Source organism: Phytophthora infestans, genomic scaffold, assembly GCF_000142945.1.
Source record: "Phytophthora infestans T30-4 supercont1.1 genomic scaffold, whole genome shotgun sequence".
NCBI lineage: Eukaryota > Oomycota > Peronosporomycetes > Peronosporales > Peronosporaceae > Phytophthora > Phytophthora infestans.
The window spans coordinates 307,416-327,391 of record NW_003303758.1 but is presented as its reverse complement, the minus strand read 5'-3'; the positions used below and the strand labels follow the sequence as shown (position 1 = coordinate 327,391).

Below are 19,976 nucleotides of genomic sequence, written 5' to 3'. Positions count from 1 at the left end.
CCACGCACGATGATATGTGAAAGGGGTACGTGCAGCACATGGGGCATGTCCGTGAATACGTGAATTGCGTGCGATTCGAGCGGGTTCCGGATTGGGCGTGGTGTGTCTGGGCTAGGTGCTCTTATGGTGTATTGGTTAGCACTCTGGACTTTGAACCCAGCGATCCGGGTTCAAATCCCGGTAGGAGCTTGATTTTGTGCGGCGTTGCAAGCATAGTATGTAGCGATGGCGCCAGCTGTCGTGTGGGGCTTTAGGAAAGCGTTTGAAATTTTGTTTGCGGATTGGCGAGTTAGTGCTGGTCTTATGGTGTAATGGTTAGCACTCTGGACTCTGAATCCAGCGATCCGGGTTCAAATCCCGGTAGGACCTCGTTTTGCGCCGCTTCTACCGGCCCTACAACGCCCCAGTTGTTGCTGCGTTGCGCACCTGCCACACGCTACAGCCACGTCACGTTGTGTTGCCGTGGTGTGTTGTATCGTGTCCCGGCGATCCGCTGCCGATTTAAGTGGTAGCTGCTGCTCTGGCAGAGCTCACCAAGCCTAGCTGCCGACTTCGCTGACCGCACTACCAATCCTCCAAGACAGCCAGAGAGCTCATTGCAGCCTTCCGCGAGAACAATAGACCCCGTGGATATCCAAAATACGAAGAAATGCGACGTCAAAGCGAGTAGCAACCGGATGGTTTCGAGGCGGGGATTGAAGCACGCCGGGTGGCGAATGAAGCATGCGGGCATGGCCGTAAGTGTAGGAGCACAATGATATGTGAAAGGGGTACGTGCAGCACATGGGGCATGTCCGTGAATACGTGAATTGCGTGCGATTCGAGCGGGTTCCGGATTGGGCGTGGTGTGTCTGGGCTAGGTGCTCTTATGGTGTAATGGTTAGCACTCTGGACTTTGAATCCAGCGATCCGGGTTCAAATCCCGGTAGGAGCTTGATTTTGTGCGGCGTTGCAAGCATAGTATGTAGCGATGGCGCCAGCTGTCGTGTGGGGCTTTAGGAAAGCGTTTGAAATTTTGTTTGCGGATTGGTGAGTTAGTGCTGGTCTTATGGTGTAATGGTTAGCACTCTGGACTCTGAATCCAGCGATCCGAGTTCAAATCCCGGTAGGACCTCGTTTTGCACACCTCATACCGGCCCCACAACGTCCCAGTTGTTGCTGCGTTGCGCACCTGCCACACGCTACAGCCGCGTCACGTTGTGTTGCCGTGGTGTGTTATATCGTGTCCCGGCGATCCGCTGCCGATTTAAGTGGTAGCTGCTGCTCTGGCAGAGTTCACCAAGCCTAACTGCCGACTTCGCTGACTGCACTACCAATTCTCCAAGACAGCCAGAGGGCTCATCTCAGCCTTCCGCGAGAACAATAGATCCCGTGGGTATCCATAACACGAAGAAATGCGACGTCAAAGCGAGTAGCAACCGGATGGCTCGAGGCGGGGATTGAAGCAAGCCTGGTGGCGAAAGAAGCATGCGAGCATGGCCGTAAGTGTAGGAGCACGATGATATGTGAAAGGGGTATGTGCAGCACATGTGGCATGTCCGTGAATACGTGAATTGCGTGCGATTCGAGCGGGTCTCGGATTGGGCGTGGTGTGTCTGAGCTAGGTGCTCTTATGATGTAATGGTTAGCACTCTGGACTTTAAATCCGCGGTTATTGGTTCCTAATAGGTTAGATCATTCAAGGCGTGGATAATCTTAGAACACGAGTACGGTTTTCCAGCACAGTTAAAAATGATTCTAGTTGCCAAAATGTAAAAACAAAACAAAATGTACACGATTTTTATAACTCAAAACTTCATTACCAAATTTTACACCGAAGGTCATCGAGCGCTATAAATAGCATTAATCGATCCCTCTTGAAATTTTGCATTAAGCTGGCCAATTTAAATATTTGAAAATTCTTCAGCAAGTCCACCCATAAACGGCGCGTATGATTTGTGCTGCGGTGGTTCTCCACAACATCCTAATCGATATTGGAGACAACGTTTGGGTTCAAATACGTCCGCGACGATGAGGCTCGCACATAGCCAAAGAAAGTTATGAGTGCTTTCAATACGAGCTGGGAAAGTACGCAAACTTAAAACTGCTGGAGAGAGGACTATCATGATCGTGAGTCCTGGAGCTGGTCGAGCATTTGCTGCATGATCTAAGCACTGTTTGCTGAAAACTGGTAACACTCAGTTGAACAGCTTCCATGTTTGCTTGCTGTTTTGAATTAGATCGTTCAATCGAGGTTGCCAATCTCTCCAGCGATTGCACCTCCCTTCTTCGATGCTACTCTCTGACTGTCTACGAGCAGACAAAATGTTGGCCATGCTATCGAAGCCGTATCTGATGCTGGTACTGACAACGCCCACGGGTCGATTGGACTGCGGGCTGTTCAGATGTGACTTTGCGCTGGATCTTGACTTGGCTTTTGCTTTGGCCCTCGTTCAGGCTTCGTTTGAAGAATAATCGCTCTCCTCATCAGTGTCGATGCCTTCATGATGGGCTGCGTTGGATGGTTGATCAGGCGAGTCAGGAAGCCCGGATTCAATAATTGCTTCTCCGGTACAGCCGGGGTTGTCCGAAAAACCGTCGCAGAGAAGTGGCCAAAGTGCTGCCAGTTCGTGACCAAGTGTACCATGATACACACGGGGTACGTTTAATGGATCGCATACCAAATGGTGACGGCTAGAACCACTACCAGAGTCATTGCTGTCCGAATCCACATCAATCTCTTCGCAAACTAAACGTCAAGCGGCATCTCGGGATACTGGCGTAGAGAAGGTGAGCTCCTATCGTCGGCATCGCTGCTTGAACCATCACCTTCTTTTCGGTTTCCTGTCGTAATCAAAAGCATTATTTTGATTTTGTATGCTAGTCGGACAGAGTTGAGCTTGTTCTTAAACTGCTTCACACTCACATTTCTAGGTTTCCCGTCTCCCCAGACTCCTTCAGCGAGTGCTTACCGCTGAAAAACGACAATTGCATCTTTCCACTTTGCACGCATTCCCTTTGTGTCCGTGCTGGTGGTGTCAAATCTCTTCCGAATTATATGGTTCTCGTATCGAGCCTCAATTGCCAGCGTCGTCAGCAGAATGATCCATCATAGGTTGGTTACCATCCTCATCTGAGCCAGACCCCAGCGATTTGTTTTTGCTTGACTTCGTGTTTTGAGCACGAATTGCCTTGACCGCTTCTTCTTCAGATCTTGGTCTGGATTTCGTCTTCAGCGTAGTAGTGGGGGCTTTAGTGCCCTTGGCAGACGATGACACGTACCTGAAAGCGAGCGTGGCCGTCGTAGGGTAGCTGATCACGTCATTAGCTTGATGGGCTGCATTATAGGCGAACGTCGTGGCATAAACGGAGGCAACAGCCGCTAAGGACGACATGCTTCCGCTGGATTTGTTCGAGATTGGCTTGCTAGCATGAGTGGATGGCCTCACGATAGATGTCGAGGTTGTGGTACATGCTGCTTTGTCTCCCAAGAAAGTATGGCCGCAAGAAGAAGCCTCCCGTCTGATCCGCTTGTGTTGCCTACTGCTTGTCGGCAAGCTTGTGTCCGGAATTAGCGAGCTGTGCGCTTGCTTTAAGCGCCGAGCGATTTCGCGTGGCACCTCAGAAGGTGTTGGAAGGCGGACCTCGTAGTCGGGAGGGGTATACACGGGGCTACTGCCAGAAGCCACCTTGGTGTACGACCCGGACGCGGTCAAGTGTGCGTCCAAGAAATGCGGACTCGGAGCTGACGTTGAAGTGAAAAGGAGACAGTCCATAAAAAAGTACCATCGCTTATTCTACGAGATAGGTCGGCTGCTTTTTCATTTGGACACGGTAGCGATTCTTTTATCGACCTTTTTTAAATCTAGAAATAACTTGTCAAAACAAAAGTCGGGTGCTTTCCAATTTGGACATTGTTCTTATAGTCATTCGAAAGCCCAAGAATTTTGCACTCTAAGCCTCGAGACCTCAACTTTTTATCTGTTCTCTTTGTTCTGGGTAAATAGGCGACCATCAAGTTTCTTGCCGTGAAGTGCTTCATATAACGATGTATTTCCAAGTCTAGACGTCGACATTCTGTTCAACACTTCTGCTGCGTACTTAATCGCTTCTAGCCACTACCAAACTGGCATGGCTGCTGTTAAAAGCGAGCTCTCAACCTGCCTCGCTAATGTCTGATGGCAGCTCCCAGCACTTCTGCTCTCCTCCTAGCTTTCTACATTTAATTTCTCAGAAACAATCTTTTAATTGAAGATTTTTTTATTTTTGGTTGACAATTTCCGTACACCATCACTTTCTATCATTTTCACTGTATATAGATCAAATTGCTTTTGTAAGCAACAAAATCAAACTTACAACATAGCATGTGTGTACACTTCTTTGGTTGATTTCATCGCATAAATCCAATTGGTGGCTGCACATCATCTACAATTGCCAATGTATAGTGAAATCCAATTCTACCATACGTACCATCTACTTTCATATTTCCCATAATATCCGAGTGCAAAGTGGCTGCTTAACTCGCGATCCAATTATACTACGGTATGACATTCTGGTAGAATTTGCAGCTTCACATATGGTGCAAAAGAATGGTAGGCATGTGAGCTCAGATTGACTAATCTGAGATATTCCACTAACTAGCTGATGTGCAAAACTGTCATTAGTCTTGCCTTATATACACGACCTAGTCTGAGGTGTAATTTCCTCGTCAAGCATTTTTCTGCTCTTTCGAATATTTCTTACTAAACGTATTAGCTTTGCTTAACTTAGATAAATGCATTTAGTTCACCGCTCCTTTCTGTACTTCCGCAAATAGAAGCTGACCTTTCTCATTCAACAAGTATAAAACTCACCACCCTGAAACTGCATGTGATTATATCTTTGCTTAGCCGAATGACAGGCACTATCTAAAGTTACTCCCGCATGGACGATCAAACGCAATGTTTCTTATCTTTAAACTTAAGATTTACAAATGGGACATGAAACACGCATTTGTATTGAACCGGTTAGCGTAGTCTCTGACTTACTACCGTTTCCATACTCAAATCTGTGGCTGGTGCATCTCGAACTAGCTTTTGTCTGAGCTTATTCCGCATCCAGCTCCTGTATCAACAATCCACAGTCCATCCAAAACTGCTAAGTGATGCAACAATTTAAATATGAACCATAATTCTTACGTACCATTGGATCCACTTGTCCGAAAGTGACAAGACAATGTCCGCTGTTCATCTTCGAATCGCTGATCTCACCTTCCGGTAGCTTGAGCCCCTCATCCATTTCAACATCCGCTGGTGGTTCGAGCATCGTTTTTTGCTTCTTGACCACTTGCTGCACCGTTGCAATTTTCGTGGTATTGCTTGTCGTCGTTTTCGCCGGTTAGGCCTGAATATTGGACCTGAAAATGGGTCCAACTTCACAAGATGGGTCCCGGTCCGCCTTCTTGCGCTCACACTGTGCCTTCTGATGTCCTTCTCCGAAACAGTAAAAGCACCCTTGACCTTGAACACCGGTATTCACCTCTGGCTTACGCGTTTTGGCGATTTTCTTCACGCAACTGATCTAGGTCGCTAAGCTTGCCCCGCTCTGACGGACAATCGCTTTCTTAGACTTGTCACCAAAGAGGCGTTCTCTAGCTTTTCCGACGTGAACGATTTGCCCATCAGCTCGATAGACGATTCCCATATTTCATAGAGAAGCTGCGCCAAAAATTGTACGCACATCATCGTCTCCATCATCATGCCCCTTCCGAGGACCTGCCTTGACTTCCTATTCATCTCGTTCCGCGCCTGGTTCAGCTGCAAGAACAGAATTATGGTGCTCTTTTAATTTGAGCTGAGAATTTGATTCCAACGGCTCGCCAACTACACCAACTCACTTGCGTCAGGGATCCCAAATTTCCGCTCAAGGAGTTGCTAAACCACGCACACCTCCAATCTTCTTCTCATCGTCAGGCAAAGACGACAGAAACGAGTTCGGTAGAGTCGCGTTGAGAACATGGCGCATGTCAGCATCGGCCTTTCGCCATACCATGGGAAAAACTAACGAGGGCCCTCCTAGAGAGGGCCCTCACACAAAACGGGCAGAGGTATTACCGGTACTGTTACCGGTACAGCGTTACCGTACTGTAACCGGTACAGCGTTGCCAACCAGACGAAAGGTTGTTAACATATTGAAAGGTTGTAAGAGTACCATTACTGTGGATGGGGTTGCCGTACGCGAATGGCTGGCGTGTACAGGAGCTCAGTAGCGAGTACCACAAACCAAGTATCCGTACAATGGAGAAGGAGAAACCCCCGCTCTTTTTAATTCCACCTCCACCTGAAGCCAACTACTCGTCTCATGACGAAGCAGAAGCCGCAGTACATGCATGGACCTTAAGCCACGGCTTTAATGTATCTCGACGCCGTGTACGCTACAACGATGATGGAGACGTTTGGGTGCAAAATTATGAGTGTGACCGAGCCGGTGTGCCCAAGAACACACAGAATCTAACTGAATCCGACCGTCAGCGCCCTTTGCGGGGATCGAAGCGCTCAGAGTGCCCTATGAGAATTGGTATCCGTGCAGCGAGCAAACAGCACCCGACTGGCCCCTGGAAAATCGTTCACACGGCACGAAGCTCACACCACAACCACGTGCCCTCTCGTGACGCCCGGGTTCATGCAGCACATCGTCGCCGGGCTGCAGCTTCCACAACTGTTGTTGTCGCTGACACTGCTAGTGACCTAGTTAGTCTACAAACTGCTGCTGGTATCTCTGTATCAGACATTCAAGCCACGCTTCTTGCTGTCGACCCCAACTCTCTAGTGATCGCAAAGGATATTGCAAACGCCAAGAATGCGACGCGCCGCCATGAACTGGCTAGCCACACCTCGATCGAGGCTTTGTTTGAGCTGCTCAATAAACACAAGTTCTTTCATCGATGGACAACAAACCCAGAGACTCACCAGCTCAGACACCTCTTTTGGGCTCATCCTGCAACGACCGCATTGTACCGGCAGCATTGTGGAGTATTGATAACCGATTGTACCTACAACACAAACCAGTACAAGTTGCCATTGCTCAATGTGATTACAATTACTGGGGCAAACACAGTACTGCCTGTTGCTCAATGCTGGCTGCCAGGAGAGACCGAGGAGGATTACGTCTGGGCATTCAACATGCTACAACTTTTGCTGGTGGAGAATGAGATTGACCAGCCCCGCGTGATATTAACGGATCGCGATTTAGCTTGTATGAACGCCCTCGATAGGGTGTTCCCTGACGTACCTTCAATGGTGTGTAGGTGGCATATGGTGAAGAACGTGGAAGCTAAAACAAGATTGCATCTCGGGCAGGTTGATGTCGTCAACCCCGCTCCTGGGCAACCGAGGAAAGAAAACTCCTGGGAAACCGATTCATTTATGTCGACATTCTTCGAAGCGATTGATGCAGAGACTGCAGAAGCCTTTGAAGCCAAATGCAGAGAGTTACAGCTGAAGTCGAAGGTAGTTTCGGACTACCTCGACCTACACTGGTGGAAGTATAAGACACGAATCGTAAAATACTGCACCAACAGCTACCGACACTACGGTATCCGAGATACATCCACTGTGGAAGGCACACACGCGACAGTGAAGGCGAGATTAAAGTCAAGCCAAGGAGATCTGTACACGGTTTTCAAGTCTCTACTAAGTTGGTGGGTTGCTGCGGCATCACGAACAAGTTGGTTGTATGAGTACAACGCCACTAGTGCGCCATATCTTTTGCAGAAAAACCGATACGCTCGTGTTGTTCGCGTAATTACGGTGTGGGCTCTCACGGCTACACATGAGCTGTGGCGCGACGCTCAGAAGATTGTCAATTCTCGGACGAAGCAGTCTGTTTGCTCTGGTGTTTTTCGTGGTGTACATGGACGACCATGTCTCCACCAATTAATTGCAGTCATTGAGTCGAACGGTGAACGATGTCTTGTTCCGGAGGACTTCGACAAACACTGGTGGGTCCGACACGACAGCATCGAGGTATCGGAATCGCGGATTCAAGAACCTGCACCGATCCGGCAAAACCGACGCGCATCATCTACACAGCGATCACACAAGGCCAACCATGGCACTCTCGGTACAGCGCGGGAACCGACTTACAGCGAGAGGGTAGACCAAAATCATTCAGCATCCCCGCCACAACACGCTTCGACCCCTTCAAGACTTGAAATTGTTGGCACTCACCAGACCTCTGCGTTCTTAGAGCCGTATCTCCCGGCACGATCATGGGGGTATGCAGGGCGCACTCCATACGCAGCCACAGATGAAAACAGAGCTGTCAATACCTACCACTGTTTGATGGATGCACAAGGCTTCAGTTGTTAAGAAGGCTGTCACCTTCGCTAAATTTGTATATCTGTTTTTTTCTTTATTAAAATACACATCGAGATACTGAAATGCGGTGCAATTTTTGCAATGATATCAAACAAGTTGAAGTGTTCAAAACACTTCAACAAAGTCTATAGAAAATTGAATAAAAAATATTATAAAAATAACAATATAAATTGAATTGAGCTATTGGGTTAAGAGTGTTTGCGGCTAATGTGACTCCTCAAACTACTTTTCACTGCAAACGATTTTTGGCACAGATCACACGAGTAGGTTCCCTTTGCGTTCTGTAGTTGCTGCCGAATCACCCGGTGTTGTTGTCCGACTGGGTTAGATAAGCAAAAGTAGCGATGGTTACGCATTCGATTGGAAGATGCATCAGCGTAACCGCAGTATTGACAGGTAAAACTTGAGGTTAAAGCAGACATGACAATATCAGGTACCCACGAAACACCTTCAAATTGCAAGTAGCAGTGGACTCTGTAGTTGTGCTGTGAATAGCTTACTCCAGCGTGAAGAAGATCGCCCCGAAAAACAATGCAGTAACCAATAGGGATATCCACCAACCGGGATCGCTCCTCGCGTGCCACAGTGTAACATCCGGCGTAAACTCTTAATTGTGTACCACTTTCGAGCGCGACGACGACACTAGCTGGAATGCTGCGGGGAAAACGCATCTTGACAGCTTCCACGTCGCTACTTGTGAAGTCTGCATGCGGTCCTTGCTCAGGCCCACCAGGGCGCGAGTAAAAAAATGAATAAACTTGTGCTCGAAAGTTTGCATCAACTAGTGTAACCACCTCCTCAATTTTCCTGTGGAGCTTTTTCATCTGTGGCGAAAGACAATTTTGACGTGATTGGCTTCGGAATGTGTCGTCTTCTTCGCCACCCACCTCACGGAAAACACTAATATAATCAGATCGTCTTGCTTGTCGAAGCACACATGAAATAGTTGCTTGCGTGAGATTGAGGGGCAGCACTAGATAGCCGTCGGGCGGAAACTCAAGTCTTGGGTTGGAAGCCATTTGAAGACTGAAGCTGTTTTCGTTCAGATAGCACTTTGGAAGATCTATTTACGTCACAAGCTGTGAATTGCATCACTAACGATTTTTTTGCATCACTAACGGTCTTTTTGCATCACTAACGGCTGCGTCACTAACGGTCTATTTGCAGCACTAACGGTAATACCTCTGCCCGTTTTGTGTGAGGGCCCTCTCTAGGAGGGCCCTCGTTAGTTTTTCCCCCATACCATGTCCTCCCTTCGCATATTCTTTCGCTTTTTTTCTGGAGCCGCTTCCACGTCTTCATCCGAAAGGTGTGGTGGCGTCACGTTCAAAACGTCGCGCATACCAACGTTGGGTCCGAAAAATCTTTTTCAAAGAGCTCATTCTCGACGTCCAAGACCATCTTCGCCACGTGCGTGGGTATCCTGTCTTTCCAAGTAGCATACTCCATTTGCCGACCGGAGAACTTTTCCAAGCCAATTTGTACGTTCATCTCTTGTTGCTTCATGGCAGTCGCCTGAAGTATCTGAAATGCTGTTGTTTTGAGCATAGCTGTAGCTGAAGCTGTAGGTAACCACCAGACGAGGCGGCCAATTTAAAAGTGAGTGCCGTCCCCAGATTTTCATTCGGTTGGGTTCTCTATTCCTACTGCATGGCTGGTTCTGAAGCTCAGTTTATTGATTTAGGTAAGCTAAACCATACAAATACTAATTTTCAAGCCGTTGAACATCTGTTTCTAAACGACATTAGTAACGATCTGCTTTTTTAAAAGTACAGTCGTGCACCTCGTATTCGGCGGGGTGGACCATATAGAGTCTACGAGCTGCGAATATTTATAGAGGAGCAGATGGAATCCAAATGTACTACTTTGTATTACCTTAATTAAGTACAAATCTCAAATCCATCTTCGACACAATACCAGTGTGATTCCAACAGTTTCGTATGGTCATTGTCGATACGTCTTGCCAACCTTCTGAGCACCACTTCATCGCTGTATTAATATTGACGGGGGTATACGTCTCGCCTTTGTAAAACAGAGACAGTGTCCATGATGGCTCTGTGGCTGCCTTCCTGCACAATGTTTGCTTATTGGCGAGATTCAACGTAGAATAGGCGGACGGGCGAGGTGCCATGGCCTTTTGCGACAAAATTTATAATGAGCTGTTGTATGGTGACTGTGATTGAGCTGATACATCGTGGCGGAAGTGCGGCGTTTCATCCCTCCTTGAGGTTATTTGGTCCAAAGGAGATGGGCAACTCATTTGCGCAATGCATGTGGCCCAATCATTAGATTGTGCAGGTTATTAAGCCATACCGGGGCCGAAAACGAGGTGCACGACTGTAGTTACTCAACCTATCCCATAACAAACGCAATGCTTAGTGCTGTTAGAGTAGGAAGAAGTGCTTGCCCCGGGTAGTGCTTCCATAGCCGCGTTGATGCATCACCACCGCTCGGTCCAAATGTAACGGGCCTGGGGTGTCCGTTACTTGCTTACACGTAGTGATGAGGAAGCGTATAAGTCCAGTGATACTGAAACCAAGTACTTAGTCTGGAGGAAAATCAACTCTGTTTTTATTTAGGTCCAGAGCGGCTTGCCCTGACCACTCAAATGCACGTCAACTCCTTATTGGTTGATTATGGGTCTGGCTCTCCATATTTCAACCAATAAGGTGACGGCAGTTCAGCACACGCTACTCGTGTACTGCTGCACCTACTTTTGTAACGCAAATCTACCTACTTATGTAATGGTGTGAACCATTACAAAGAACCCTATAAAACTACCTACATATGTAACTTGGGAGGGCCTATTACATCACCCCCCTCTTAAGACAGCAATCACCTAACGTGGGTGCACTTCGGAGAACAATCGGGAAAAACTGAGAAAAGGCGGAGAAGAGAACGCTTGAGAACTTGACGGGCGGGAGCTCCTGCGAAGCCCAGGAGCAGCACAATACAACTTGCGCAGACGAGAACAACATGGCGCAGCAGACGGGGGCGGCGAACTAGACAGGAAGCGGAACAACGCGGACGGCTCCAGCGTCGGCGACGACGCTGAACAGTGGGTGGACCGCTGATATCGCACCTGAGAGCGTGAGTCGACCTGGGGTTTGGCCCGACGTGATGAACGAGGATATGAAGCCGTGGGCGCTGTACGACTTGTCCGGGGCGGTGACCCCGGACGCGCTGGACACCATGCAGGACCACTTTCGGCGCTTCAGGCGTCTCCGGAACAAAACGCTCGACGGCGCGTCGTACGAAGCTTTGCAGAGATTATGGTGCGCATTCATCCGGCGGTGGAATCGGATGCAAGAGGCTGGAGAAAGTGTCGTCGGCTGGCTCGGTGATCGCGAAGCCCTACAAGCCGAGCATTCACTCGGCGATCTGCGCCTGAAAGTCTGCGACGACGCTTAGACCGAAGACCGTTTGTGCTATGTCAACGTACGCGAAGGTTGCAGTTCGTGTGACATCGGGCGACGCCCGACGCAAGCTGAGTGGGATCAGCATGTTGTCGAGTATCCGCTCATGCCGACCGAACACGCTTGGATCGAGAAGTATAAGCGCTCACTCTCCGAGTTCACCCAGGCGGCTATTCGCGGCGGCTCGCGCCGACAGCGTTCGCGACGGAGCCCGTCTCCGGCGCATTCGACGTCTCGTCGGGCGCGTAGTCGATCGCGTTCTCGATCGCCGCGAGGTCGCTCGCGGCCGCGTTTGACTCAAGGCTAAAGTCGTAGTCGTGGACGACATCAGGAACGACACGAAGCAAGTTGGTTCGAGGTTCCCACGTATCATCAGCAGGTTGAAACCCGAGCCATCGTACCTTATACTTCCGCGCGGCGGGAGCCGCGCGTTGAGCCGACGACTTGGTCAAGTGACGCGCGCGGGGAGGATCTTCGTGATCAACAATACGGTCCACGATCCAGCACGTATCTCTATTCGAGTCAACGATGGGCGGAGGACCGTCGCGGTGGAAATCGACATGACCTGGTTGACCAGGTCAACGTTGAGCAGGCGCTGAACACTTCTCGAGACGCACAGGAGGAGGCCGAGCGGGCGGATGAGAGCTCTCGGAGCGCCGAGGCGACGGCGAGTAGTCTGCAGCAGTCGAATCGTGAACTCTTGCAGCGACTGAGTAGTCTGGAGGCGCAGGTGTTTGGCGGACCGAGGGGTGGAGCTCTTCCGCGCGAGCGGGGAACTGGGACAGATGGGACGCTGGATCGACAGGCTCATCGCGAGGGCCGCTCAATTCATGCTCCTGCTCCGCCTCCGGGATCATCGCGGGAAGATACTTCTTAAGTCACCCGACGTAGAACGTCGGGTGTAGTCGTAGCGTCGTAGGAATGTCTAGCGTGTAGGCATCACCCATAACTCGTAGTACTTTGAATGGCCCAATGTAGCGCGGCGCGAGTTTGCTCGCGCCTAGGTTCGTAATAGCAGAGGTACGAATTCCATCCGTTGAGAGTAATACACGCTCACCAATCTTGAATGCACTTGTGTTCTTGCGGCCACGTTTGTCAGCGTTTTCCTTCTGCTTGTCAACAGCGAGTTGTAGCGCGTCACGGACGAATCGGGTAACCGATTGGCGATGAAGGACAAAAGTCGGATACCGCTGCCTTGTCAGCGGGTCGCGCTGGAGGTTTCGGCGCGTAGTTAGCCACAGTCGAGTGTGGCTGTGCTGGAGCGATCAGCGTTCGGTGTGTCCAGTCAACTAACGGCGACGACGTGGATTGCGCGGGTGCGAGGATCTTCTTCAACTGTAAACGCGTCACCGCGTTGATGTCTACTGCAGGAGTAGCTGAACTCGTAGACGGCAGAACCGTTGTCTCACCGGAAACCGGTGGTTGAACCAGTATCGGAACCGGTTGGGCAGGGTTATCACATTCCTCCCCCTCCAGAGTGAAGCCATCAGTCGCCGTGGGTTGGCCCACAGCAAGTTGTGCGGGGACACGTGGATGACGCGCGTTGTTGACGAAGAATGGAGTCGATCCCGTCGACGCGTGTTCGGCATTGGTGAGTGCAAACTCCGCAAGAGGCAGGAAGGAGCTCCAGTTCTCGAAGGACGGGGCGTGACTGCGCAGAACATCTTCTAGCACGCGGTTGACGCGTTCCGTTTGCCCGTCAGTCTCCGAATGCGCCGCCGTCGACATGAGGAGTTTGGTGCCCAGGAGGTCGAAGAGTTTCGTCCAGAACGCCGATGTGAATCGGGAATCGCGGTCAGAGACGATTGATTCAGGAAGGCCGTGATGTCGGAAGACAGCGTCGACAAAGTGCACCGCGGTATCGGCCGCGGTGATTGAGTCCGGAACCGGAACGAGATGGCACATCTTGGTAAAGCGATACACGAAGACCAGAACACCAGTACGACCGTCAGTATCGGGTGGGAGATCGAATATGAAGTCCATTGACACAGAGCGCCACGCTTCTGTCGCCAGAGGGAGAGAACGCAGCAGAGCTTGCGATGACGGTGACGGTTTAACGCGTTGACAAGTTTCGCAGGAGCGGACCCACTTGCGCACCCACTTGTATAGGTGAGGCCAGTAGAAGTCGCGGGATACCGCTGCGAAAGTCTTCTCACGGCCCAAGTGGCCACCCACTGGAGCGTCATGGAATTCGTGTATAATTCTTGCGCGTAGATCGGGGTCGTTGAGGACAACGACGCGAGGAGCATCAAATCGATCGATACTGTACATCAGCAGATCACCGTCAAGTTGGTATCTGTGAATCTGGTCGCGCGTGGAACGGCTCAGTGTCTTTAGCGTGGCATCACTTGGTGTGCGAAGGTGTTCCAGGATACCGGCATATATCAAGTCATCTCGATACGCGGCAGAGATCTCTTCCCGCAGGGGAAGTATTGGAGATACCGCCGTCATCAGGTTCACACCTGCAGCCACACATGTGGCGCAGTCCAATTCGTCGTCGTCCGCGTCTTCAAGTGACTGACGACCCAAATCTCGGCGTGGATCGTAATCGGGGCGCCGAGATAGGGCATCCGCAAAGATGTTATTCTTGCCTGGCTTGTAGTGAACGACGAAGTTGTACTCGGAGAAGAATGACAGCCATCGTGCCATGCGCTGATAGAGATGAGGGCTCTTCGTCGCTGTTCGCAGCGACGCGTGATCTGTGTAGATCGCGAATGTCTGCTCACCGAGTAAGTACACTCTGGATTTGATCAGTGCGTAGCGCATCGCAAGGAGTTCCTTGTCGTGGACCGGATAATTCTTCTCAGCGGGCTTCATCTGTCTGGATTGGTAACTCACGACGCGTTCGCGACCTTCGTCGTCGAACTGCATCAGTGCACAGCCGATGGCGAAGTCGCTCGCGTCGCAAACAACGTGGAATGGCTTTGAGTCATCTGGAAGCGCCATGATTGGGGCCTCCGCCAAGCTTTTCTTCACTGCATTAAAGGCTGACAGATGTTCGGGAGTCCACGACCACGTGATGTCTTTCTTCAGCAATGAAGACAATGGCTGGATCAGACCAGCGTAATTTTTCGTGTATTTGTGGAGATAATTTGCGAGGCCAAGCCACTGACGCAATTCAGTCTGATTCTGCGGCGTGGGCCACGCACAGATGGACGAGACCTTCTCAGGATCCGCTCGGACACCATTTGTGCTCACATAACAGCCAAGCACCGGAATCTCCAGGGCACAGAAGATGCACTTCTTCAAGTTCGCATTCAGTTTGTTTTCGCGCATGACTTGGAACATTTGTCGTAAGTGATTCAAGCGAACTTCTGTGGCCCTGAGATCGCCCTTAGCGCGGCTGTGAACGAAGATGTCATCGAAGTAGCTCGGAGCGAAGTCGCGAAGTGGGCGCAGAACGTGGGAAACCATGCGATTGAGCGTGGCTGGTGCGTTATTCAGGCCCTGCGGCATGACAAGCCAATCCCACAGCATCCCGCTGGGAGTGCTCACCGCTGTGAGCGGGATGTCGCTGAGTCGCATCAAGATCTGATAGAAGCCATCGGTCAGGTCGATGGCGCTGAAAATAACACTGCGGCCCATGGTGTCAAGTACCATATCCTTCCGAAGGATCGGAGTTTGTGCTGGGATGGTGGCGTCGTTTAGCTTGTTAAAAGCGTGAACAATGCGCCAACCACCCGTGGCCTTCTTCACGCAGAACGTCGGACTCGAGTGTGGCGAGGTACTCTCGCGCACGTGACCCGCTTTGCGGCGGCTCTCGAAGAAGTCGCCAATGGCTTTAACCTGATCGCGTGGGAGGGGCCACTGTCGCGTCACACAGTACTTGGAACCCGGCGTGAGATCAATCTCATGGCGAATGCCTATGTCAGCAGGGAGCTCAGCTGGAATCTTGTCGGGAAAAACTTCCGCGAACTCGCGGACGGTGTCGTATACTGGAATGCCCGAGTCGCGGAGTGACTACCACGACTGGGCAGCGAAGCGCTCTTCGCGCGCCGACTTCGGCTCAGCGTTCTTTGGACGAAGTGGAAGATAGTTGGTAGCGACCGTGTGGATCTCTTCCGCCGAGGCAGACACGGTGATCAAGCAGACCTGCTCGATGTCTCCTGACTTCAGATCGCGCAGAAAATGCTTCCAGGAAAGACCCGGAAGGCGTGTGATGGAAGAAGCTTCGCGAGGTGGGCTCTCAATGTCAAGTGTGCGTGAGCGAACGGCGCCTCCTTCCACGTGTTCCAGGACGTGTATGGACTCATTCACTGCGATATCGGCGATGGGCTGACCACGTCGCTTAAGACAGCGTCGCTTGGATTTCTTCTTGTGGCGTCTCGAACCGCTGCTCGAGACAGAAGACTCGCTATCGCTAAACGAGGGATCACCCCCCCCCCTCTAGACACGGAGGGGCACCATCAACCGTGTCGGTAGTGCGCGGGAGCTCTCGATGCTCGACCGCGCCATCGACTGGCGAGAGCCCCTGCTCGATCGCCGTCGTAGCCGGTGGGGGTGTCAACTGCTCGACCACCTCTGTGGATGACGGGAGCTCCAACTGCTCGACCGCCGAATTGCGTTGCGGGAACCTCTGCTCAACCGCTACAGTGTTTTGCGGGAACCCATGCTCAACCGCCTTGGTGTGTTGCGGGAACCAATGCTCGACCGCCGTGTTGCGTGACGGGAACCCATGCTCGACCGCCGTGTTGCGTGACGGGAACCCATGCTCGACCGCCGTGCTGCGTGACGGGAACCCATGCTCGACCGTCGTGTTGCGTGACGGGAACTCATGCTCGACCGCCGTGTTACGTGGCGCAAACCCATGCTCGACCGCCTGCTCGGATTGCGGGAGCCCCTGTTTTACCGCCAAAGTGTCAACAACCTCGCTTCGCAGCGAGGGGTTTTCGCGCAACAGCGCTGTGCAAGACATACAGAGAGGGCCATTGCTCGCTCTCTACTCAACCTGCATTGTGGACAACCGGTCCACGACCCTGACATGGGGCCAGTCCTTCTGGGCAACCAGGAGGTGCGTGAACATTTCACTCACATCGCAGCCAGAGCAGTGTTTAACCGACCGAGCCAACCAGTCAATCTCTGGTTGATATCGTGACAACCACGGAATACCCAAGATGCAGTCGAACGCGTAGTTCATCTCAATCACGAGGAAGTCGTCGTTGCTGCGGAAGCCGTCGAATGTGTACGGCAACGTACCTCGCGCCGCGCAACGCGGCGTGGCTTTCCGTCAGCAAGTTTGACGACGACCTGACCTCGACCATTACGGACTGCGATCTCTCTTGGGAGCATTGATAAGCACGATTCGCGAAAGAAGTTATTCGACGCTCCTGAGTCCAGGAGTGCGCGAAGTGGTTGCCGGGCGCCGGCGACATGAAGACTGACGATGATCAGCCTCGAGTCGCCCGACGTGGTGGTGGCATTAAAGTGTGCGTGGAGCACAGGAGGGCTAGAAGGTTGGGTAGCCACCGGGGGACCCGGACCTCCATTCCAGCCAGCAGGGCGCCCCGCACCTTCTGGCCCTGACCGTTTTTTGACTGAACGGCAGGTGAGACTTCGGCGGTGTGCGCGAGTACCGGCGCTGGCGCGCGGCATTCCGCCGCGCGATGACCGATCTTCCGGCAGCGGAAGCAAGTGAACGGGCGATTAGGATGGCCGTTGGGCCCACGAGAAGTCGACTGACGGTGACTATTCGACGCGTCAATTGCGTCGATCTCCATGGGCTCGGGGGTCGACTCACGAGCTGCCGTAGACATCGCGCGCGCGTAAGACGCCGCCACAACGTAGTCTTCGCGTAATGCGAGGGCGAATGCTTCCTCGAGAGAGGAAGGTTCCGCTCGGGTCAGGCAGTACCGTGCCATGCCCTCACGCATGCCGAATACGAATACATGGACCTGCGATGCTGTGTCAATCGGATTTGTCACGATGCATGACGCGAGGTGGCGAGTCTTTTGAACGTAGTCGCGCATAGTCATTTTACCTTGACGAAGGGCGAAGAACTCGGCACACACGCGGGACTCGTCTTGAGGCGGCTCGAACGCGAGCCTGAGATTTTTCTGGAGAGACTCCAGAGTGGGGAATGCGTCGTGATCAACGACAAGCTTACCGAGGGCCCAATTCCTTGGCCTTCCCGGACAACCGGGACAATAAGAAATTGACCTTTGTCCCTTGCGATTCGATCATTCTCGAAGCAATCGCGATATCGATCTCGCGAAACCACCGGTTCAGCGGGAGGCGATTCGCTCCTTCACCGGAGTAGGTAGACGTCTCTAGCTTCACGACATTATTTTTCAAGGAGCGCGCGGGAGTTGTTGCTCGCCGACTCGCATCGGCTAGCTCGCGTACCATGAACTCTTGGGCTGCTTGGCGTTGTTGGTCGGACGTCGCTGAGCTCAGCAGCGATGCGATTACAGCCTCACCAGACACCGCCGCGAGGCGGTGAAGGGCTTCCCACTCGACACGAGTAAGATGAGGGGAAGCAGCATGTTCCAGGGTCGGCCCTGGAGTTTCAGACGTCATACCTTGGCTCATCGATTTCTACCAATCACAGCTCTAACATATCTTAGCAGCAATCGCTAGCGTTATGAAATGACCAAGTTACGACCAGTGGCCGTCGACCACCAACCTCGCTATATAGGGGGTATCACTATTAAGACGCCACTCCAAAGATGTACTGTAAAACCTATAATTGTACCCCTCCCACAAATAACCCCTTCCCTTTTAAAGCCCCCCTCGGAATTGTCAGATTTCCTCGGCTCACTGCATTGTTTGAAGGCGGTACCGGTAACGAGGGTGCTGAAACGTATTCTAAAAAAGTTGAAAAAGTCAGTAGCCATTCCGACGAAGGAGAGCTAGTCATAGACGGTCTTTAAGTAGGAGGACCCGGCAAAACTTTAACAGATATTTCCGATCAGTACCCGGAGCACTAATTAGTAGTACTCTCAGTAAATGATAGGCTACACTTAGGCAAGGAGGTTACAGAAAGGTTTTTACTCTACCAGTCAAATTTGCTGAATTCTCAGGCCTGGGTTGAATTTCCCGATACAAAAATCAAACGATTTGAAAATCCAGACACAGTTACGAATGGTATTCTGCTGCTCCAGGTAAATCCGATGTCGTACCTTGTCAGCTTTAGTGAACTCAAGTGTTTTGGGTCTACATGACTCGGCCCATTCAATCAACCCATCTTGAAAACTTCGACCAGAACCCACAATATCTTATGAGGATCCAAAGTTTGGTGGTAAATTCCATCCCACCAATGCAATAGCAACTGATGCAGTAGTTTTAGGATCGATCAATGGCTCTTCTGAATAAAGAAGCGACACGATGATATCGTCGGCCAGGCTGGGCTATTTTTAGGTGGTTCAAAGATTGAAATACTACAGTAGCGTGTTACTGATTCCACATTTTGGATTTAATGAACTCAATTTCAGCTAGGTTACTCTCGGTCACTGTGAGGGTACGCGATGAGGGAATTATTCGGGTAGAGGGTATTATTCGGGAATTTCTGTTAGTTTCAACACGACTCACTTGACTGACATTGATTTGTGCCCCCTCTAAAATAAAGCCCCTCCCCCCCCTTAAATAGTACCCCTGTGGGTACTGTACACCGCTCACGCTAATTAGTCGTACCCTGACTAATTGTGGTGTACAGATCGAAGCCCTTTATACTGGGATTTCAGCTGTCCATTTTGTAAAACCTACCTGTCTAATTTTTAAACCGAGCATACTGGAACAAAGAGCTCGATGAGATCTGCTCAAAACCGGTCTTTTTCTTTAGATTTGATCATTTTTGTCGAATATCCCGAATTTGTGATGTCACTAAAGTGCAAATCCACGACTAATTGCGAGCTACGACTAATTAGCGTGAACGGTGTAGCGTAATTCCCCAGGGGCACAATGAAAGGTTTTACAGTATTTTCATCGCAAAATTAAAAACATTGAATTAAGTGAGACTTATTCTCAAAACATTAAATTCGGAATCCGAATTTCGGGTGAGCAATTTAAGAATGACAACCGTAAATAATGCTGAGCTGCAGCGACTGCGGGCGTTTATCGACGCCAGAAAGCGCAGCGTCGAGGAAGCCGAAAAGCGCTACGACGTCCAAGCAGCATTGGTCGAGCTGCGAGAGTTGTCTGCTCCGCTGCACTCCCCCGATCGATTTTCGTCGTCGTGGAAGGTAGCTCTTTTCTTGTTTTTATACTGATCTAACTTCTTAACTGACAC

General features: G+C 51.0%; 1 protein-coding gene across 1 annotated transcript; it reads right to left on the bottom strand.

Moving 5' to 3' along the window:
* Window positions 1-6,522: 6,522 nt before the first annotated feature.
* Window positions 6,523-9,842, bottom strand: PITG_00040 (uncharacterized protein; the record flags this gene model as incomplete). Its single annotated transcript, XM_002908629.1, has 8 exons — window positions 6,523-6,696; window positions 7,249-7,290; window positions 7,737-7,782; window positions 8,187-8,277; window positions 8,563-8,626; window positions 8,837-9,039; window positions 9,519-9,546; window positions 9,681-9,842. The coding sequence occupies 8 exons, from the start codon at window positions 9,840-9,842 to the stop codon at window positions 6,523-6,525; spliced, it is 810 nt and encodes a 269-aa protein (XP_002908675.1).
* Window positions 9,843-19,976: the final 10,134 nt, after the last annotated feature.